At 38.4% G+C, this 21,665-nt stretch overlaps 1 protein-coding gene across 4 annotated transcripts in view; it reads left to right on the top strand.

Annotated features, from left to right (window-relative positions):
• LOC109424173 (solute carrier family 35 member F5) overlaps nt 1-21,665 on the top strand; it is a 56,607-nt gene that overhangs the window by 20,462 nt on the left and 14,480 nt on the right. For 2 of the 4 annotated variants that reach the window (XM_019699263.3, XM_019699266.3), the window contains exons 2-7: nt 13,280-13,851; nt 13,917-14,054; nt 20,622-20,678; nt 20,747-20,980; nt 21,038-21,220; nt 21,288-21,598. In XM_019699263.3, coding sequence (XP_019554808.2) covers nt 13,762-13,851; nt 13,917-14,054; nt 20,622-20,678; nt 20,747-20,980; nt 21,038-21,220; nt 21,288-21,598 — 1,013 coding nt within the window. In that variant the 5' untranslated portion in view covers nt 13,280-13,761. Of the gene's footprint in view, nt 1-1,730; nt 2,069-13,279; nt 13,852-13,916; nt 14,055-20,621; nt 20,679-20,746; nt 20,981-21,037; nt 21,221-21,287; nt 21,599-21,665 lie in introns of those variants that run through there. The other 2 variants (XM_019699265.3, XM_019699264.3) reach the window with 2 other exon arrangements.

Below are 21,665 nucleotides of genomic sequence, written 5' to 3' on the forward strand. Positions count from 1 at the left end.
GATGCCTGTTAGTCCCAAGCAGCTATCTCATTGGTTCCTTGTGTGAGTGTAGCTGATCTGGCGATACTGGAGTAGCAACTGCGGGCGGTCTATCAAGCTCAAGCTCAAGCTCAAGCTGAAAGCTCAAAAAATCAATAGAGGAACATCAGACGGGCTTGATGGTCTAGTGACTACCGCTTCTAATTCGTATACAGAAGGTCATGGGTTCAATCCCTGGCCCGTCCCTTTCCTCCTACTTTGTATCTTTCTATCTACTCTCTATCTTTCTTTACATGAATAACTCATGTATATGTATATGTTCATAGCCATCGCTAGAACCAGAAACGAACTGAAAAAGTCGTTTCCTTTAGTACCAACTTCCGCAGCACAGTGCATACAGGGTCTTAAATACATGAGTGCAAACTTTTTAAAGAGTGATAGAGGACCATAAATGGTGAAAAAAAATGTTCTACGCATATGGTCAAATCTCAGCCGTTACGTAGTTATTGAACTTTCCATGTTTTTGATTATTATGGCAATTGGCTATAACTTTGAAATGGTCAAACTTATCGCAGTTTTTTGACCCTTATTCGAAAGATTATTGAATTTTCTATCAAATGGCATGTTTGAATCGATTGGTGCAGTCAAATAACTAAGTTTTCTGGAGCAAAATAGCTCAAAATAGTGTGTTTTAATTTGTTTTGATCAATTATCTTTGAAACATGCTTAATAAATTAAAATTCTTTCCTTGGCAAAGTTGTGGCCCTTGTTCCACTCTACAATTCGTTCTTTGACACCAAACTTCTAGCTCTTATCGTTTTTTTTTGCAATATTGATTTAAATGTGCGGCACAGTGCGCAAAAAAGTGCTTACCTTGACAGTTGCAAATTTATGACCTGAAATGCAATGTTTAAATCGAAATTGCAAGAAAACGATAAGAGATAGACGTTTGATGTCAAATAACGAATTGTAGAGTAAAAGAGGGGCCACAACTTTTCCAAAGAAAGAATTTCAGATTATAACGTATTTCTCAAAGATAATTGACAAAAATAAATTAAAACATGCTGAAGTTCCTCCGGGAATTCCTGCGGTTGAGCTATTTGCTCCAGAAAACTTAGTTATTCCACTAAACCAATTGATTCAAAGATGCTATTTGATAGAAAATTCAATAATATTTCGAATAAGGGTCAAAAAATTGCGAAAAGTTTGACCATTTTCAAGTTACAGCCAGTTAGGGCAATGAGAGTGAAAAACATGGGAAGTTCAATAACTACGTAACGGTTGAGATTTGACCATATGCGTAGAACAAGTTTTCTCATCATTTATGGTCCAATATCACCCTTTAAAAAGTTTGCACTCAGGAACCTAACACCCTGTATAACACCTACAACTTATGCAACCAAAGCGAACTGTGCTGCTTGACCTTCATATAGTAATCACCACACAATCTTATCATCTTACGAACACTATTAATATCCCCTATCCATGGAGCAACGACCCAACGGTGACTTCCAGATCTCCCATCCTTTCCAACTAACAATACCCCAGTCCGTGCGGGTTGTGGGGACGCAGTGTGCTCCCGGGTTCTAGTATTTTGTAATTTAAATTGAGCTTTCTCTCAGTGGCATGCTGAGGCAAACCTGTGGCCGGATTCAGATTCAACGACAGATTTTGGTCAGATTGCTTTTGAGACAGATCAATAGTTCGTTTTTCCGCAATTCTTCCTCATGACCCAACGGACTGTTTTGAACCCCTTTCTCACTGATATGCTATAGACAGAGGTGTACTCCCGGTGGCAGCAGAGTCTGCTCGACCAGTCAGTGACAACGCCAGCACAAGGCATTATCGGAGCAGTTGAGTGAACACAGAAAGCAAAAATAGACCAATAAATCAATTTTGCTTGAAACTAACTCATAATGAAACGCGACGGCGCGGCGGTGTGACGGCAGGCTTCTGGGAACTATAGTGTGTACGTAAAAGTTTCACCTCCTACGATGATGGTTCAACTTTCGGCGTGCGTTGTTAGTTCTGTTGTTGTCGTTCAAAGTGTGCAATAATGAAATGTGTAGCGATGTTCAGCAAGTAGGAGGTACCTATGTTGTTCAATGAAGCGTGTTGTCGCATACATATAGTAACGTGTGAAAAGCATATCAATGAGAGGCGGGTACTAATATACACGCGAAACGAAAACTACGGACGGACCCTTGGGCTTAAAGTGCCGCGAGTAATTGAATTTGTTGTGGCCATACAACATTTAATTGACAATTATTGCTTCCTTCGATGTCGTCGGTGAGCTGGAGCTCGCGGTTCAAGTGCAAGCTGCCTCGGCACGAATCAGTCATTCGTAGCGAACCGATTGACAGAACCATTAGCAGTTTATTATCATGAGCCGTGGATTGATGAGCCTTTCGTGACGCAATCGCGTTGATCTATTCTGTGTTATAGTCAGCATTGTGCACTACATAGCCAATATGTTCGACGCGGGTGGTTGCAACAGGGTTGAGGGCGATGAGTCATGAATGATTTACGAGGATATAGTTCAAATAACCTTGATAAAGGGGTGATGAGGTGGTAATCCTGTTTGTAATAGTTCATGCCGGGAGGTAAACATTATGCTAGATTTGAGTTGAGTGGGAATGATAACAATCAGTTTTAGTGGTAGCTATAATTAAAGATAAGTGATGTTATTTTTATGTTACATTACGAGACAATGGATGTTATTGAACAAATATAAAGTATTTTAAGGTATGCAGGGTTATCCCAGAACACAGCCCATGAAAGACCACCTTATGAGCTGTGAGGGTTTTTCATATGATGGACCATCAATGAAAATGATTAATATAAACTTCAAATGATGCGTTTTCTAGGGTGATAAATCTTTCTCGACCGCAATTTCCTCTGGAGGCCTGAGTTGACACGACTTCACCTGATTTTGTGCCTATGTAGTATGTATTCACATTGTCATTGCTGTTGCATTATTTTCATCTAACTTCAATGCTCCTATGAAGCTGCGCCAAATAAAGCATGCTTTTCCACTGACCCGACCCTGGGTCAATCTGTTCCAGCCCCCCTGGATGTTGAATACTATTAGGTAGTCTTCAACCCAGTGATGCCAGATTATTTTATCCAAAATCTACATTTTACCTCGATTTTATGTACATTTTATATGGACAAATTTTTAATACCCAATCAGCACTTCATATCAATATATTGTTTTGTGGAGCACCCATATGGCACTGAATGAGAAGTCAAACGTGGCGCACTCGGTTCCGGCTAAAGCGTTTGCCAGCTTGCCTGGTCGCGACAGACGGCACGGTGACACCCCTCCAGAAGGTCCTTCGAGGATTCCACAGGAATTCCATCCGGGATTCCTCCAAGAAATCCTACGCGGTTTCTCCATCAATTTGCTTCAGATGTTTCTTCTGAGATTGCCAGGAAGCTTTTGATGAGATTTTTCTGGTTATTATTTCGGATTCCATCAGAAGCTGCCTCTTTCTAAAGAGGTTTTGTCCTCTAGGAAGTTCTCCTGAGATTCTTCCAGAGATCCTCTCTAGAATTAAAAAAAAAAAATACCCTCTGAGATTACTTCAGAAGTTGCTAGTTTCGTTTCGAAATTTCCCTAGAAATGATTTCCGAGATTTCTTCAAGATTTTTTCCTGAGCTTCCTCCAGGAATGTCTTCTGTGGTTTCTCGACAAATTTATTCCATCTGCGTTCTCAGATTCCTCCAGGTACTTCTCCAAAGATTTCTTTTGAGGCTTCTTCTGGGACTTCAAGAGGTTTCTCAAGGAGTTCCGGAATTCCTCCAGGAATCCCATCTATTATTACAATAGTGTTTTAAAATGGCTTCAGATTTTTTGTTGGACTTCCAGAAAGTATTCCTGGGATTTTCAGCAATTTCAACTGGAATTTCTCCCGGGAGTCCTCTAGGAGTTCTTTCGGGGATTGCTTAAGGAATTCCAACCGAGATTCCTTCAAAAACTCCTTCCAAAATTCCGCCACAGATTCTTTCCAGGGATTCCATGCGAGTTTACTGTCAGAATTACTTGTGGGATTTATTCGGAGATTCTTCCTGCGATCTTTCCAGCAATCTTTAGGAATCCCATAAAAAAGAACACCTGGTAAACGAGGGACCTTCTGATGAAATCTGAAATAAACCCCCGGAAGTATCTTATCAAGAACTCCCTGGCAATTCTGTCATAAAAATTAAAGACAATTTTGAATGATTTCCCGAAAGAATTTCTGAAATAAACAGGAATATTTTAAGAATCCATAGATGAATTTTCTGAAGAAACTCCAGATGTAATACCTGAATAAACACCTGTAAACCCCTGGTGGAATGCCTCACAAAACCTCTTGCGATATTTTTAGAAAAAAAAAAATCATAGAGAAATCCAAATACTTAATAAAAATCCTAAACATTTTTAAATGAATTTCTACAGGAATCCATAGAAAAATTCCTAGAGAAAATCCTGGAGGAATAACTGAGAAACACATAGAAGAATACCCGGTGCAATTTTCGAGAAAATCTCTGTGCGAATATCTGCAGGAATCTTTGCAAGGTGTCTTCCAGCCTTTCCATAAGGATCCTTTTAAAAATCACTGAAAATATCTGTAGAAATTTTCTGAAGGAATACTTTGAGGATTTTCTTAGACTTTCTTAAGAAATCCTTGGAGAAATTTGAGGAAGAGAAATGTCCTGAAAGAATACCTAAAGGAATGTAAAGAAATCTTGAGAATTTCCTTAATAATCTCTTGCAAAATTTCTAAAGCATCCTTTGGAGAAAACTCTTTAGAAATCTTCTGGGAAAATTTTGAAGGCGTTCTGAATTTCTGATTCAGAATAATTTGCTAAAAACATCCATGGAGCTTTTCTTTGAAAGTTCATGAATGGTTTTCGAGTTGAAGAAAAATTCTAAAATTTTATGAATAAAAAGAAATCAGAAGAATTTCGTCGATGAATTTCTGGAACCAATCTAAGCAACATTTTTGGAAAGGAATTCTTGAAGTATTTTCTAAAGGAATCCATGCAATATTTTTGTATCGTACCCGCAAGACTTTCTTAAGGGTTTCTTGAAGAAATTTCTGGAGGAGATTCTATAGTTTAAAAAAAAATCTCAGAAAAATATGTGAAAGAACTTCTGATCGATTTCTCAAGGGATTCCTAGATGATTTTCTAAAGTAAATCTACGAAGAGTTTCCAAAGGAGTCCCTGAAAGAATTTCTTTACGAATCCCTGGGAGGTTTTTTTTCAGAAACTCATGAAAGATTCTTCTCATGAATTCTAGAATATATTTCAGCAAGGGCCAATGAAAGAGTTTTCAAAAAATCATTTGAGAGAATTCTTAAAGGAATTTCCAAAGGATTTTCAAAAAAAATCAAAATGTCCCAAAAAAAATTGGAAAAATGTTAGAATAGAAGAAATTTCTAAACAAATCCCTGAAAAAAGTTTCCAAATGAATCCATGGAAGGTTTTTTGAAGAATCCATGAGGAAATTTCTGGCCGAATACTGGGACAAATTTCCTAAAGAGTTTTTTTTCAGGAAGATTATCAAAAGAATTTGTGGTAGATTTTCTAAAGGAATCTCCAAAAGATTCTCCAAACGAATGCCTAGAAAAATTTCTGAATTAATATCCAGAGGAATTTCTGAAGTAATCCCTGGGCGCATTTCTCGAAAAATCAATGAAATGACTGTGAAAAGCCATGGAGGAATTGGTGAAATAAAGTTAGAATTCTGGGTTCACTTACTCTTATTTAACACACCGTATAATTTCAACAAAAGGCGGCCGAGCAAAAAGCAGTATAAACCCACACTACTCGTTCAGAAAGATCGTTCGGCAAATGCAGCACAATCAGTAACCACGCTCTATCAAGTGCTTGGCACGAATGTCTTAATTTCCGAAGAAACCCCTTGAGGGATTCCTGGAGAAATTTCTGAAGCAATTAGTAAAGGAATATTTATGAAACAATTCATGAAGGAATTACAGGGTAAATAAATCCTCGGAGACTTTTTCAAAGGAATCCCTGAATGAAATTCTTAATTTGTTGAATGTTTTGGGACATTTATGCAAATAACGTTTTTGTGTATGTCAATTACTCAAAATATTGTCATTTGAATCAACCATACATATTTTTGGAGACAAAAGATTTCTATTGTAATAAGCTAGCGAGATACTGGATTATTCGTTATTTAGCGAGAATTACTAATACATGCCAACAACTCCGAGGAGGGCTTCGTGGCCGAGCAGTTTGCGGCGTCAGTCGTTTAGGTGTCCCGTAAGCCTCGGAGTGTGGGTTCGATTCCCGCTCCAGTCGGGGAAAACATTTCGTCGAACGAAAAATTCTAAACTGGGCAACTGAGTGTGTTGTCCGTTGTCTAATGTTAGTAATGTCAATCTGTGCGGCCTCTGGCTGAAGACGGTGTAATTGTCTTTTTTTTATCGAAAAGTTAGTTTTTAAATAGTTTGGTTTATTTTGGAATACAATTTTGAAATAAAAATAAAATAAAAAATCTTGCTTTGATTTTATGTCTATGTCAATATTCAGAAAATTGAAATGTCTGCTAAATACCTGCATAGATGTAGACTTATTACCCAGGCGGAAACTATTCAAATAGCGTGCGAATAAAATTGTTCATTTTTAAAGGTTAAGCCAAAATTTAATTTTTAACACTGCTGGTATTTTGAACAATTTCACATAGTGTCCGGTTTTTCCCATTCTTCGAAAATTTTAAATTCTTTCTATAACAGAATCCATCATATTTGTAGTTTGCTGTAAAATTTTCATCTTTATTAATAATAAGAGAATATAGATACAGCATGTTCAAAGTTGATATTAGATCATAGATCGTTAGAACATAGATCAAAATTGATTATTTTGTATGGAAATCGCCTTCCACCTATTTTTATGAACATAGCTGTATGTACCGTGATCTTCAAGATGAAATTGATCAGAGATGTCTTGAAACGCATTTGGAAATCCCTTGAACACTAATTAAAACTCTCCTGATATTCTATGAGGCCTCTTTAAACCTTTTGAAACCTTGAAATGCCTCTGTAACCCCTCTGAAACCCGCCTTGTAGCTTTTTTGACAGCCTTGGAAGGTCCAATAAAACCTGCTGAAACATCCTGAAACGTTTTGAAACGCCTTAAAACCCACTATACATTTACCTGCAAACCTATGAAGAAACCTGTGGAGTTTGGTATTTTACTAGGAAGGAATCACCCCTCACGTGCAGCACACACAACTTACCCAGGCTGACGTCGGTTCGCAAGTGGCAAGAGTGAACGCGGTTGGGTGACGCCTGGAGCTGTTGCTATGCAAGCAGGGATGCTAACGTTGTCTGCTTGACAGTTCGCATCACATTCAAATGCGCTATATCGCCTGCTGTGATCAATCTCCTTTCCACAGCTTTATGCAGTACATCTTATATCTCACATCCTTCTTCTACTCTAAAGAAGTTTTACACATTTTTAACAAAAAAAAAAAGAATTTCCGTATCTCAATTTGGAGTGTTTACTTATAGCGATTTAACATATTGCGGAGATTCCACCTGTTTAGACTTCTTCGCAAAAATTAGTTGCGTGGGCCCACAGGTATAAAACCAGACCGCGTCCTGGTGAATATTTTACGCTGTGTTGCTAGGTACACATTTGGTGATAGTTTTGCATTGTAAGCAAACATTTATAACGCACCTACGCTGAAAATTAGCCTAATCATTTGCGTCGGAATCTATAAATCATCACAACGGACAATAAGTTACTGTTATATTACATCATCGCATACGTTGCAATTGCTGCCATGAAGCTATTGCAGACTACATCGCAAATTGGACTATCACACTTTTTTTGATACGCCTAAAAAGTGTGATAAAAGTGCGCATTTGCCTCGGATCGTCTCGACGTCTTCGGTGCACTTATTCCTCTATTTACAAGGAATAACTGCACCGAAGACCTCAACTCGATCCGACGTGATCCTGCGCTGCAATCACACTTTGAAGGTCTGTGCACACTATTGTGTCAGTCCAATTTGGGGTGCAGTCAGCAATACCGAATACAGTTTCATTGTGAGGTACCATTCTGACTGTGCTGCCGCTACTTTTTTTCAAAATAGCTCGAACATTTTAGTGCTTAATTGTGGGAATGATATTTTCCGATGAGCAATAGGAGCTTGCACAGTGACGTCATCATCTCTCTCTCTCTCTCTCTTTCTCTCGTTCGGGGTCACTCGATACAGCCGTCCTTGCTCGCGAAATAATTTTGAGGGCAATGCTTACAAATTGTATCTCATTTCGTTAGTTATGTTGGTAATGCAAGCCTCTATACTTGTAGTATTTAAAAGAAATTACCGTTTTGGTACTGGGTGATCCAGATAAAAAATCTTGTTCTTTGAGTCTTTTTATTTAATTTTATACCGAAATTTATCCCATTGCTCCGTCGTTTAAATTCGATATATCTGATAAAATACATTATAGATAAAGTTTATTGCCTTGCCGTTCATTGGAACACTAGTCACAGAAAACAAACTGCATTAACATAATCCTTCTGGCCAGCCAACATTGACGACACTCTTTGATTATATTGTAACCATTCGATACCACATTTGCACGAATCAAAACTACGTGATTTTTCTTATATTTTTTTTTGCGTACATTGCCAATGTTAATCTGCTATGACAAACAACACGATGCAAACTTCCAATCCGATATTTGCGCGAAGCAAAACAACGGGATCTTTCCAATCTAGCTTTTCGTCAGCGGAAATTGCCGGGACTCTCTCTTCACGACAAACAACACGCTGTAAGCTTCCGATCCGACATTTGCTCGAAGCAAAACAACGGGATCTTTCTAACCTAGCTTTTCGTAAGCGGACATTGCCGGGAGTCTTCCCCCACGACAAACAACACGCTGTAAGCACAAAACAATTCGATCACTCTAGCGCTGCTGGAATTTGTTCTTTTGTTGCACTTTCACACTCTTTCCCGTCAATAATTGCCCATGCACTAACAGTTTTCCGCAGGCATGCTCCAGCGGGAGCTACGTCCCCGAAAAATATCACACCGAACTTTCACTTTTTACATATGGGTTTTGTGGTTCCCTCATTTGTTCACTAATGCATGCACATTGAAGGGTGATTCCTCCCAGCAAAAATATAGGTTCCATTTCCTCAATTGAACGAAAAAACTGGCAGGAATTCGCCAATATGGAGTTTGGTATTTTACTAGGAAGGAATCACCCCTCACGTGCAGCACACACAACTTACCCAGGCTGACGTCGGTTCGCAAGTGGCAAGAGTGAACGCGGTTGGGTGACGCCTGGAGCTGTTGCTATGCAAGCAGGGATGCTAACGTTGTCTGCTTGACAGTTCGCATCACATTCAAATGCGCTATATCGCCTGCTGTGATCAATCTCCTTTCCACAGCTTTATGCAGTACATCTTATATCTCACAAAACCTGTTGAAACATCATGAAACGCGATGAAATTTTTTTTGAAACCTTCTTGAAGCCCTCGTAGAGCTCGCGTGAGAGCCTGTGAAGCCCACTAAAACCCTTCAAACACCTTTGGAATCCCCTTGAAACCTCCGTGAAGGTCACCTGAGAGCATGTGAAGCCTGCTGAAAGCCCACTGAAACCTGCTGAGATGCCTCTGAAACCCTTTCACTGAAACTCCCTTGAAAGTCCACTAACTCAAACCTCGCAAGATTTCACCTCAACATCTCCTCGCAACTCATCCCTTTTAAATTTCTTTGCAGCCTTGAAATCCATTTATGTAAAAAAAATGGTGAAAATTATGTTTAGATAGTTTCAATGCATTTCCTAAAATAAATGAAGGTTCCAGTGTACACCAAATATAAAAAATTTTGTTGTCCCAATCAGTAGTCAAATCATACTGTATAAATTGCTGAACCACTCCAATATGAATACTAACGAGTGTAGCAAACGCCATTTACAAAATTTGAGGAACATCGACAAAAAAAAAAATCACTTACTTTGATACACTGAAACCTCTTTTTACGCCTTAACTAAAGGTGCATGCATAAATTGAAAATATCCAGAAAGTTAAAAAGCGGCATAAAAACAGGGAATTTTGTGCAAAAATTAAGTCAGGGCTTTGATAGGGATATTCTGCTCGCAAGAGCAGGTTTGAGGGCATTTCCAGCATTTTCAGGAAATTTCCAGAGGGCCTGAAAAAGTGGTTCCAAGGCAGCGGATTACAAGAGGTGTTCAAGGGCATTCCGTCAGGTTTCGTTGGCGTTTCAAATGAATTACGGGAGTTTAGGGGACGTTTCAAGAGACTTAAAGGGCGATTTTCGGGAGGGGTCTCAGAAGCCTGAAAAAGGAGCTAGAAGGGTTTAAAGGGGCGTTTCAAGGCATTTCAGGAAGTTTCAAAGGGTTTCAGCTTCAGGAAGTTTTCAAGAGCGCACTGAGAGGTTTTAGGGGCGTTTGATAGCATTTCAGGGGCGTTTCAAGAGTTTTTAGAGGGTTTCTAGACCCTTTTAAAGTCGTTCGAAGGGGTTTGAGGGGTATTTCAATTTGATTTCGGGGACTTCAAGGGTATTTCAATGGGATCATGGGCGCTTCATTACATTTCAGGGGCGCTTCAAGGGGTTTTCAAGGTCATTTCTGGAGAGTTTCTGAAACGTTTTAAGGATGTTCCAAGAGCTTTCAGGTGCATTACAAATGGATCTCACGGGCTTTAATTTCAATGGGATTGTGTAGGTGTCTTTCTATACGGATCTTAGGAGCCTTTTGAGCTCATTCAAGAGATTTCAGGGGCGTTTCTAGGCGTTTCAAGGCGTTTTCAGGAGGCCTCAGTAACCTTTCAAGGGTATTCAGGGATATTTCAAAAGAATTATGGAGCGTTCCAATAGTATAAAGCGCCCGTAGATCGCCTGTTGTCCTCCTGAAACCCCGTGAAACACCCTAGAAAGCCTTTGAGATCTAACCTCCTCACTTCACTCATCCCTAAGCAACATACACACCACAAAAGATTCACGACAGCGCAGGTCTTTGGTTGCATAGGAGCTATCTTTATGAAATTTTAACCCAATGCCAGCATTTATTGAAAATGATTCATGTGTAATCAAAAACCTGTGCTGCCATTACCCTTTTGTTTGGTTACATGTGTGTTACTTGGGCCTGATGCTTTCTTGAGACCCCTTGAACCTCCCTCTGAAAACCCCTTTAACTACGACCTGTCCAAAACTACGAAGATTCTGTGGGGGAAGGGGGTTCTGGCCAAAGTCTACGGTTCAAACAAATTTCGAAAATTTTGCATGAACGAAAGTTTTTGAGGTGGGAGTGGGAGTGGGGGTTGGTTTCTAAGATTACCAAAATTGATTCTACGTAGTTTATGGACAGCGCTCTACCTGAAACGCCCCTGAGAACTTCTAATGTACCCCTGAGATCTTTTAGTACCCCTCTGAAACGTCCTGGGACTCCTTGAAGCCCTTGAGACCCCAAAAGCAGTCCTGAGACCCCCTGGAATTCCCCGAAATGCCCATGAGATCCCCTGTAAAAGCACACCTGAGGCCACCTGGAACCCCCTTGAAACCCTCTGGGACATTCTATAATGCCCCGAAGTGGCACAGAAACCTCCTGGTATCCACTGAGATCCCCTGACCCCTTGAAGCGCCCCTGAGACCCCTAGAGCCCCCCTGAGATCCTCTGAATTGGCCCTGAAACGCCCCTTCAAATTCCTGTAGCCCCCCTTGGAACGCTTTCTGAGGAACCCTTCAACGCCTCTGAGACTATTCGGTACCCCCAAAGATCCTGGAACCCCTTGGAATGTCCCTGAGATCTCTTGGTATATGCAACCTGAAACTCCCTGCGACCAGGCTTGATAATTCTCCTCAAAATCAAAAGAGTTTTGCAACATGCTCTTGAGCGGTGTTTTGCTTCTGCTTCGTCACGAGGGAGCGAATGAATCCCAAACAGAGAGGCAATAAAAATTGAGCGAGGAAGAGGGGAACGAAAAAAGAGCCGATGATGATTTCGGATAAAAGAGTGCGATTTATGTCTCGAGAGTTTTTTTTGTATGGGAGTGGAATTCGCGAGAGCTTTTTGATTGTGAGTGGACGTGAGAAACACAACAATCAATTATGAGTGTTGGACGAACTCCTCGCTGCGCGACAAGCTCGCGCTCGGTGCTGTTGAGGGTTTGCGTTATGATTTCTGAGTTTTATTTTTTCTCCTCAAAAATCGCCGAAATCGCTTCCTCATTTCCTCGCGAGGGAGTTTTTGTCAAGCCTGCTCGCGACCCGCTGAAACGCCTCTGAGACTCTGGAACTCCCATGGAGCCCTGAGAGACTTCTTGAAGCGCCCCTAGGGCCTCCTGGAACACCTCTGAGACCCCTGAGACTACCTGATGCGCCCCTGAAACCTCATGATACTTCCTGAAATCCTCTGGAAACCCCTTGTAACGCCCCTGAAACCCATAAGAACGCGTTAATACGTTAAACCTCCCTTTCCATCATAGTTATCAGAATTATTACATTAGGTATCTCATGAGTCACGACAATATTGGTTCAAAATAGTTATACGAAAAATTAAGTCAAAATGTTCATTCCGCAAAAAAAAGCGTCAGTTGTAAGTCAGATGGTGTACTTGTTTCAGTATATTTAAATTTTTAAGATTATTAAAATTTATCAAGGTATGCAACACCATCATACACAAAGTTCACTTTGTCGCACATTTAGCTGTGTAGATGTTTTCTAGTACATAGGTACTACGAGCTCGCAACCAAAACTAATTAGAAAGCCAACCGATGCGATAAGCTCGATTTCAATCAATCACAAACCGTTGTGACAGAGCAGTGCGTCATTCTATAGAAATGAAGTTGCAAAAAGGAGGCGTCCATAAGCTACGTGAACTTTTTAGTGGGAGAGCAGAGTTGTCTGACCATATAAGATTTCAAGTTTTTGTATGGACAAAAGTCTGCGAGGGGAGTAGAAAGGTGGTTTGAGATGACCAAACTTTGGTATATGTGGTTTATGAACGGCCACAAAGATAAATCAGAGACGTTATAAATTTAGCATCTAGCTTAGACAGTAACTATTTGCATCCGTCCACATTACAATCTAATTGCAAAAATCAATCTTCAAACGTCTCCAATCGTATTTACTTATCGTAGATTACTTACATACAGTTATAGCTTCTGATAGTTCCTGAGAACCAAGTTGCTCATATCTGATGGAATTACGATAGCTTTGTGCAGTTTATTTTCGATGTGGTCGCTTGTTTGAGTACAATTTACGTTTACGGTCAGTTATACCTATCCATTTTCACTCTTATATTTCCAGATAATTTCAAACTATTTTATCATGTGACCCGGAGATCTATACAGCACTAGTACGATTCCTGTCTGGAACCCCACGCACGAATCTCCAATGTAACAGTATCCAACGGTTGTCGGCTGACTTACTCCATGAAAAGTTATGCCGATGATAAAAATGACGGAGGCGGTGAGTTCAGTTCAAACCATACCGTTCAGTGAAGAGACGATCGAACCAAAACGCGTTCAATTGCCGCTGAAAACTGCATCCAAAAGAAATAAAAACAAAACGTAGATTCGATCGGGGTTGGAAAAGGCATCACATTCATTCAGCGTTGTTGCGATAACGAAAATCACTTTTATCTCTCGACGACACATTTGAGAGCAATTGGGGAGGAGACGTTCCATCGCGATACGCAGCACTAATTCGGCCGGATCGCATCGGTGCAACCCCACAATAACAGCGCGCGGGAATTGAACTCACGTGATTTGTCCGAGCAAAACAGTGAAATGTTAAATAAGGCACAAAAACTGCTGCTCGGGATAGTATTGCTAGTGCTAGTCGATATCATCTGGGTGTCTTCGAGTGAACTGACCAAGGTTGGTAGCGATGCTTGGTGTAATGATTGACTTGAATCGATTATCCATTTCTGTTTTGATTTCAGTTTCTTTACGATGACGAAAACTACGATAAGCCGTTTTTCTGCACCTACTTTAAGTCGTCCATGTTCACAATCTATCTGGTATTCCTGGGGCTCATTGCTCCGTGGAAGGAGAGTTGCAACCGAAATGGAAACTATGCGGTAAGTTTTACTCGGGTGGTTGTGGTTGTGTTGATTTAGGAATACTTACAATGATTTTTTCAGGAACTTCTCCAAGCATTTCTCCAGAAACTTTTCAAGAAATACTTCAGGAATTCCTTCAGTATTTTTTTTTAGAAATTTCTTCAAGCATTCGATCAAGAATACCTCTTCAGATTTCTTCACTAAAAGCCTTCAAAGATTATGTCATGAAGTCCTTCAGATAATCCTTAAGGTATTTCTCTAAGAATTCCTTAAGAGATTTTTCCAAGAAGGAATTTTGCAGGACTTCCTCATGGATAGATATTTTATGAATTTCTGAGATCATGCTCGATGCCATACCTGATTGGATCCTTTTTTCCAAAGAAATTTTGGAGGAATTCTCGAAGACATCCTTTTAGAAATTCTTGTAGATTTTTTTGGAGGAATTTTTTTGAAATTATCTTTGAAAAATGATGATAAACTCCAAGATGCATTCGGAAAGAATCATTGGGTTGATTTTAGAGGTATCTCTGATAACATTCTTGAAGTATTACTACAGTACTTTTAAGTAGTACTATAAGTACTAGAAGTACTTTGAAGGATTACGTTAAGAATTCCTGAAGATAAAAGCAATCAGATTTTTGGAAGAACTAATGATGGAATGCCTAGAATATTTTTCAAAGAAATCAAAGGCAGAAACCATAAAGAATTCTTCTCAAATTCTTTGGAGCAAATCCAAAAATAATCTTCAAAACAATTCCTATGTATTCCCTTGGAAGAATTTCTGCATCAGGCTTTAGGGGGATTTCTGTAGGAACCCCATCAGAAAATTTTTGCAGGAATCGTTTGAGAAATTTCTGTAGGAAAACTTTAAGAAATCCATGAATGAATCTTCGTAGCGTAGCTAGAGAAAATCCCCGAAGAAAAATTTTAAATATTCATTGGACTTTCTTAAGGACAAACGTATTGACATCCCACTTCAACAGTGCATCAAAACTTCATACGCACAAATCTCAAGAAGCAAGCTTGACACAACAAAGCATTTTATTATTCTGTTATTGCTCACTTGTAATAAACGTAAAATAAGAAGATTAGGTGCGCTGGTTTTGTTTACGGAAAAGAGATGAACCAGCCTAGGGCTGAAAATCTCTATAATAAAGAAATAATAATAATAATAATTGTTTACGGAAAGAATTGTGCCCTCGAAATCGTGAGTAGGTGCCAAAGTCGGCCATTGTGACGGCCATTTTGGGATTCTTACAAGTCTGACCTTAAAGGATTCTTGAAAGAATTTTTAAAGAGAATTAGAAAAAAAAACGCCTTAGGAATCTTTGGGTGATTTCCTAAAGAAATTATTGGAGTTATTTCTGAAGAAATCTCTGCAGGTATAACTAAAGAAATGATTGAACAAATTCGTAAGAAATCCTTGAAAGGACTACAAATCCATTTGAGACATTGCAAAAAGAATTCTTCAAGAAATTTCTTAAAAATTTCTTCCTAAAAATGAATTTGTAATGGATTAGTCGGGAAAGTTGCTGAAGTGATTATGTGGGGTAGCTTCAATGGAACCAATTTTGGAAATCTTTTAGAAACTTTTTTATGGGCTTCGTGGCCGTGCGGTTAGCGGCGTCAGTCGTCTAGGTGTTTCGTAAGCCTCGGAGTGCGGGTTCGATTCCCGCTCCTGTCGGGGAAAACTTTTCGTCAAACAGAAAATTCTCCATTGGGCCACTGGGTGTTATGTGTGTTGTCCGTTGTCTCGTGTTGGTAATGTTCAGTCTGTGCAGCCTCTGGCTGAAGACGGTGTAGTGTCTTTTTTTTGTCTTTTAAGATTCCCCGATGCAATCACTGTAGAAACTCTCGGGGAAATCCTGGAGGAATCTGTAAACAAGTCCTTGAAGTATTTCTAAATCTTAAAAGGTACCCAAGAGAGAGTTCTTGGAGTACCTCACTTGGAACAAAAGCTTGATGAAATCGTAAAAAAGTTAAGAAGTTTCGTAAAGGAAATCCAGATGAAGCGGGTGTTATCGCTTAAAAATATTTAAAGGTATCAATATAAAAATCCTAATGAAAATATTGGAAGAATACCTAAACAATTAATTGAAAGAATCCCTGTAAAATTTCTTGAAGACATTTCTGTAAAAATTCTTGAAGGATTTTTTTACATTTTTTAATTCAAAATTTCTGAAATATTTCATCAGAACTTTTTTTGCATCTTTTTCAGTAATAACTTTGGAGATCCGTCCAGCAAATTATTAAGCAATACCTTTAAAAATATTTAGAAATCCTTTCAATTTGCTTTGGGAATTCCTTTAGCATTTTTTTTTATGAATTCATTCTGCATTATTTTCAGAAAATCTCTTTTGCAAATATTTTGCCTCAACTACTGTGTCAAAAATTGATTTCGTTATTCCTTTGGTAAAAATTTTCATGGTATTTTAGGACCTCCATTGGAAGTCCCATTTAAAATTTCTGCGGCATTTTTTTTTTTTTTTTTGAGAAAATGTTGGACAATTCCTTTGCAAACTTTTTTTTATCAATTCTTGGCAGTGCTTTAACAATGGCCTTGCGAATTTCTTTAGATTTTTATATCTACGGAGATTTCTTTAAAATTTTTCGTGTGCAACTTTTTTCTGGTATTCTTTTTTTTTGACAAACTTTGCCAATTCCTGTGAATTACCTGACAAAATCTTTTAAAATGTCTTTTGGCATTTTGGGAATTTCTTTGACAATTTTTTTGAAAACTATTTCGGGAATTCCTTCGGGATTTGATTCGGTATCGCTTTTAAAAATTTCTCAGCAATAAAATTTGAAATTGATTTAGGTTATTATTTTTAAAAGTATCTACAGCATGACTTTTGGAAATTCTTTGGGCAATTGCTTTTGAAATTTATCAGGCAACTCCTACGGGATTTCAGCAATTTCATTGAAAGTTTCATTGGCAGTCACTTTGCCAATATACCTGTTAATTACTTTTCTAATTCTTTAAATAGTTTCTCTGGAAATTCATTCGACATGTATTTTGAAAATTCCTTAGTCAACTCGTCTGTACATTTAAATGGCAATTTTTTGAAAACTTCTCCAGAAAATTCCTTTAGTAATTCCTCTGGAAATTTCGTTTAATAACTTCTTACGGAATTTGTCTGTTATTACTATAGAAGTTCTATGAGATACACTCTTGTGAATTAAAAAAAAAATCCAAGAATTTACAACGGAACGGCCGAGGAAAATATCAAAAGAATTACTTAAGGAAATTTCCAAAAAAGATAAGGTGATTACCAGGGAAGTTCACAAACCAGTTACTTATATTTTATTTAATTTAAATTTCTGAAGAGTAAGTTCCTGAATCCTTATATCGCTTATTGGGGGAATTCCTGTAGATTTCTTGGAGGAATTTGTGTAAAAATCTTGTAGAAGTAATTATATAAATACATGAAGAAATTCTTGCGGGAAAGAATACCCGAAAGATTTTGTGTACAAATGATAACGAATGATTACAAAAACTACGTAATTAATCGGTACCGTAATCGTTTTGTTTTTGAATAGGATGAATTAAGGTTTATAAGATTACATGCGGCATGCTGTTGACCCTACCAGGAATTCGCAGAGATTTTTTTCAAACGATTTTTTGGAGGAATTTCTAGAGGAATCATTAATAAATCCTGGTGAAATTCTCGAGTGAGATGTTTGACGGAAATCTATAATAATTTTTCAAAAAGTTTTTCGAAACAATTTTGAAAGAGTCTTATCCAAAACCGCAATAGAATGTTTTAGAAGAGTTCCCAGAGGAATGCTAGCAATATTTTCTGAAGGAATCCTTGGGAAAATTCCAAGAGTTGATGGGCATTAAAGAATTCGTTGCAGGACTTTCTGAAGGGTTTTTTGAGAGAATTCCTACAGAACTTCTACAGAAATTTCTCTGAGAAAGAGTTCCTAAAGAACTTCTACAGAAATTCCTCTGAGAATTTTCTTAGAGGAACTTCTGTAGGAACCCTAGGAGATGTTTTTTTAAAATTATTATAAAATAGATTGTTTAGAAATTTCCTAGAGGAGTTAAAGAAATAATCTCTCAACCTTATATAACCTTAGAGAAACTCCTTAAAAAATCTTCTGAATGAATTCTCGGAAAAAAATCTTGAAAATCTTTAAAAGATTGTCAATATGAGTGATGAATGCTTGAGGAAAGATAAATTCTTGAAGAATTCACTGAAAAAGTTAAATGAGGGAATAATTGAGAAATCCTTGAAGAATCTATGGAGAAATTGTTACCTTCTATGGAAAAATCATCAAAATTGGAAAATCTACTGAAAAAAAAATAATGGAATGTTTGAAGGAATTCTAAAAGGACTTCTTGGAAGAATCATTGGAAATTTTGTAGGATTTTTTTCTAGAATTTCTTAAGAACTCTATGGATGATATTCTAGATGAATCCTCAGAGATATTATTGTTAAAATCCCTACCCAAGTAACATTTTAAGTTTTGTTCGGATCTACAAGAGATCTTCATGACCAATTTTATAAAACTTGCAATAAAACTAAATCATACATCAAAACCTCTTGATAACCTCTTTAAGAGCATCTTCCGGCTAAGTGGACCACTCTTGGAGAGGTTTTGCAAACCGCAATAAGAGTAGCAATAAACTCGTTTTAAAACCTAGTTGAAAAATGTTCCATTCTCGTTTGTTGTTGTTTTTTTTTTCAACAAAAACTATGACAGCTGAAGATGCAGAGAAGCTTCTGCGGTGGCACGTAAAGTTCATGAAGATACATCATTCGTAAGTAGAATGCGATCATTTCAAAGTAATATTTCAGTAGTTATTGTGCTGGTAGGCTTATGCGCATTCGAATTTATCGTGAATATTGGGGTTGCAGAATCATAAAATTAATGCGCTTCGAAAATAGTGAATATTATCATCTTGGAATGAAATAAATCAATTTGTGAATTTAGTAAAACTATCTCGAATCACAAGAAAACTCAGCAGAGAGAGTTTATTTATGTGAGCATGGTATGAAAATGGTGGCAAACTATCAATTCATTGCTTATTTAAGCAAAATTAACTATTTTTCATTCACGTAAGCTAATTATTCAATATGGCGACGACCATAATCAGCGAAAATAAACGAAAGCAAGTTTACTTTTATGATGACCGCAATAAACCTAGCAGTGTCGTAATTTTTGCTTTTCCACTAGCAGATGTCGTTACTAATCGAACGGATCGCCATCTGTTGAGAGTTTTACCAGTTTTATTGTGGTATTAGTGATTGCCAGAAGGTTTACATATCGGAAAGTTTTGCTTACTCTGAAAATCTGTCTTTATGAATATCTTCAAGTATACTATAAAACATTTTATTAATGGTTTTCATAAAAGCGGTCATAAAACTGTGCGTTTTAATTATTGCTGTAATAAAACCTTAATAAAAATCAAACAAAACCAATCAGCAATGGAATTATTACTTGGGTAGTGAACTTCCTGAAGAAATGTTTCGAGAAATACTCGATGAAGCCTTTGCAAGAATCTTTTGAAGTACCCTAAAGTACTTATGAAAACATCCTCGAAGACAAGGAGAACAATTTTTAACGTTCCATCAGTCAGTTGGCCAACACTGCCAGCATCACTCTAATGCTGGGTACAAAAGTCGAGATTTTTTCAACGTTTCGTACAAAATACAACGGCGCGATAGTTCGAGAGTTAAAAGAATAGATTAATTATTGTAAAATATGTACGTCTGTAATTTTCAGGGGGCCCACAAATTTAGTTTCGCACCGGGCCCCCAAATTCCTAGATACGTCACTGCAAAAAGATAAGGAGTTTTGGCTTAGGCAAAGAACTAAGGCTTGTAACTAAGGCTTTATGCATTTTAAAAATAAATAATTTTCTTCTAGACATTGATGAACAGAGTACTGCAGGTCGTTAAAAATAGTTAGTGTTCCCTTTCCACCAATAATTTTTAAATGAGGTGGTTAGAAGCAAAGCGGTGTACGTGACAAAACCCCACTTTCGAGTAAATGAGGTTTAAAGTTTTTCACCATTTTTTCATCCCATACAAAATCTATGGAGTTTCAAAAGCAACAATATTTTCTACAATTCATTGTAATTTTTCTAATCACCGTAAAAATAATTTTAAAAAGGTTCCTGAAAGCTTGAAACCTGAAGATTGTTTTGTTATGCTCAGCACAATATCGCAAAATGGTCACTTATACCCCTTTGATTCTGGCCCCTCAAATGTTAAAAACTGAATATAAGAAGCTCCAAATGCGCAAAGCGGCAGCAGACATTTACGACAAACGGTAGAAACTTCCACCCTTGAAAAAAAGCCAAATAAAAATGCCGAAACGCGTCGGGTAGAACAAAACTATCCGTTATGATCTGGTCCCCTAGACTGCGAGAGCCAGTAAAAATAAAATTAAAAAAAAGAGAAAATGTTTACTTTTTTCTTTCCAATACTGTAGTTGTATTTCGCCATCTTCATGATTTTTAAGGTCAAATGGATATGTTCAAACGTGAAGCGATCCGAATAATTCGTTTTAATGCCCATCTAGAAGCACTGTAATTTCTTGCATTATAATGTGTAAATTTCTTATAAATTCCAGCTCATGGAAGCGACCGAAGAAGACGATAGCTTTTACGGCAATGGAGCTTCTAGCTTGGTAAGATGCCTGATTAAATTGCTCCAACAACATTTTTACTAATAATTCCATTCACATTCAATGCACAGAGCGATTCTTCCTTCGTTCCGATCAAAGCGGACGCCCAGGTGTCCGGAACCGAGAGCGATGACTCCAGCATACGAAGCGTACGGTTTAGCAAGGTGGCCGAAGTTCGGGAAATGTCTCCCCACGAAGCCACGGAGGCCCTCATGTCGAGGCTTTCGTATGCGGCCAGTTTACGGGTTCGCCGGCAAAAATCACATCACAAGACTGCTCGCACGGCACTGATGTTCTCGATTCTGGTTAGTCATTTCTGGTAGAGCTGATTCTAAAATGCTAATGAGATTCTTTTTTAACAGTGGTTCATCGCCAACTACATGTTTCAACTGGCATTGGAGCCGAGCGAAACCGCCATGGTCACCTTGTTGAGTTCAACCTCCAGCCTCTTCACGTTGGTCCTGGCAGCCATGTTTCCTTCGTCGTGCGGTGACAAGCTCACCGTATCGAAAATCTTTGCAGTACTACTGAGCATCTCCGGGGCGGTGAGTTAGTTCTCGTTACTCAAATTCTTCAACGTTTGTCTAATCATCCCGTTTCATCTCCCTTCAGGTCATGGTTTCCCTATCGGAGATCAACGAGCCCAAGATGACCCGGGGGATCGTACTGGCCATTACGAGCGCCTTCTTCTATGCGTCCTACCTGGTGCTAGTCAAGCGAAAAAGTGATACCGAGGAGAAGATCAACATTCCGCTGTTCTTCGGCTTCGTGGGCATGTGGAACCTGCTGCTACTGTGGCCTCTGCTGTTCGTACTTAACTTCTCGCAGCTGGAGGTGTTCGAGCTGCCGTCGCGGAAGCAGTTTTTGGTGCTCTTTGTCAACGGGTTGATCGGGACTGTGCTGTCAGAGGCCCTGTGGCTGTGGTAAGTGTATGTGTGCTTTGTGTTTTGTTTTTGGGTAGTCTGATTTAGAATCATTCAATTCTTATCC

This window comes from Aedes albopictus, chromosome 2 (genome assembly GCF_035046485.1).
Source record: "Aedes albopictus strain Foshan chromosome 2, AalbF5, whole genome shotgun sequence".
Taxonomy (NCBI): domain Eukaryota; kingdom Metazoa; phylum Arthropoda; class Insecta; order Diptera; family Culicidae; genus Aedes; species Aedes albopictus.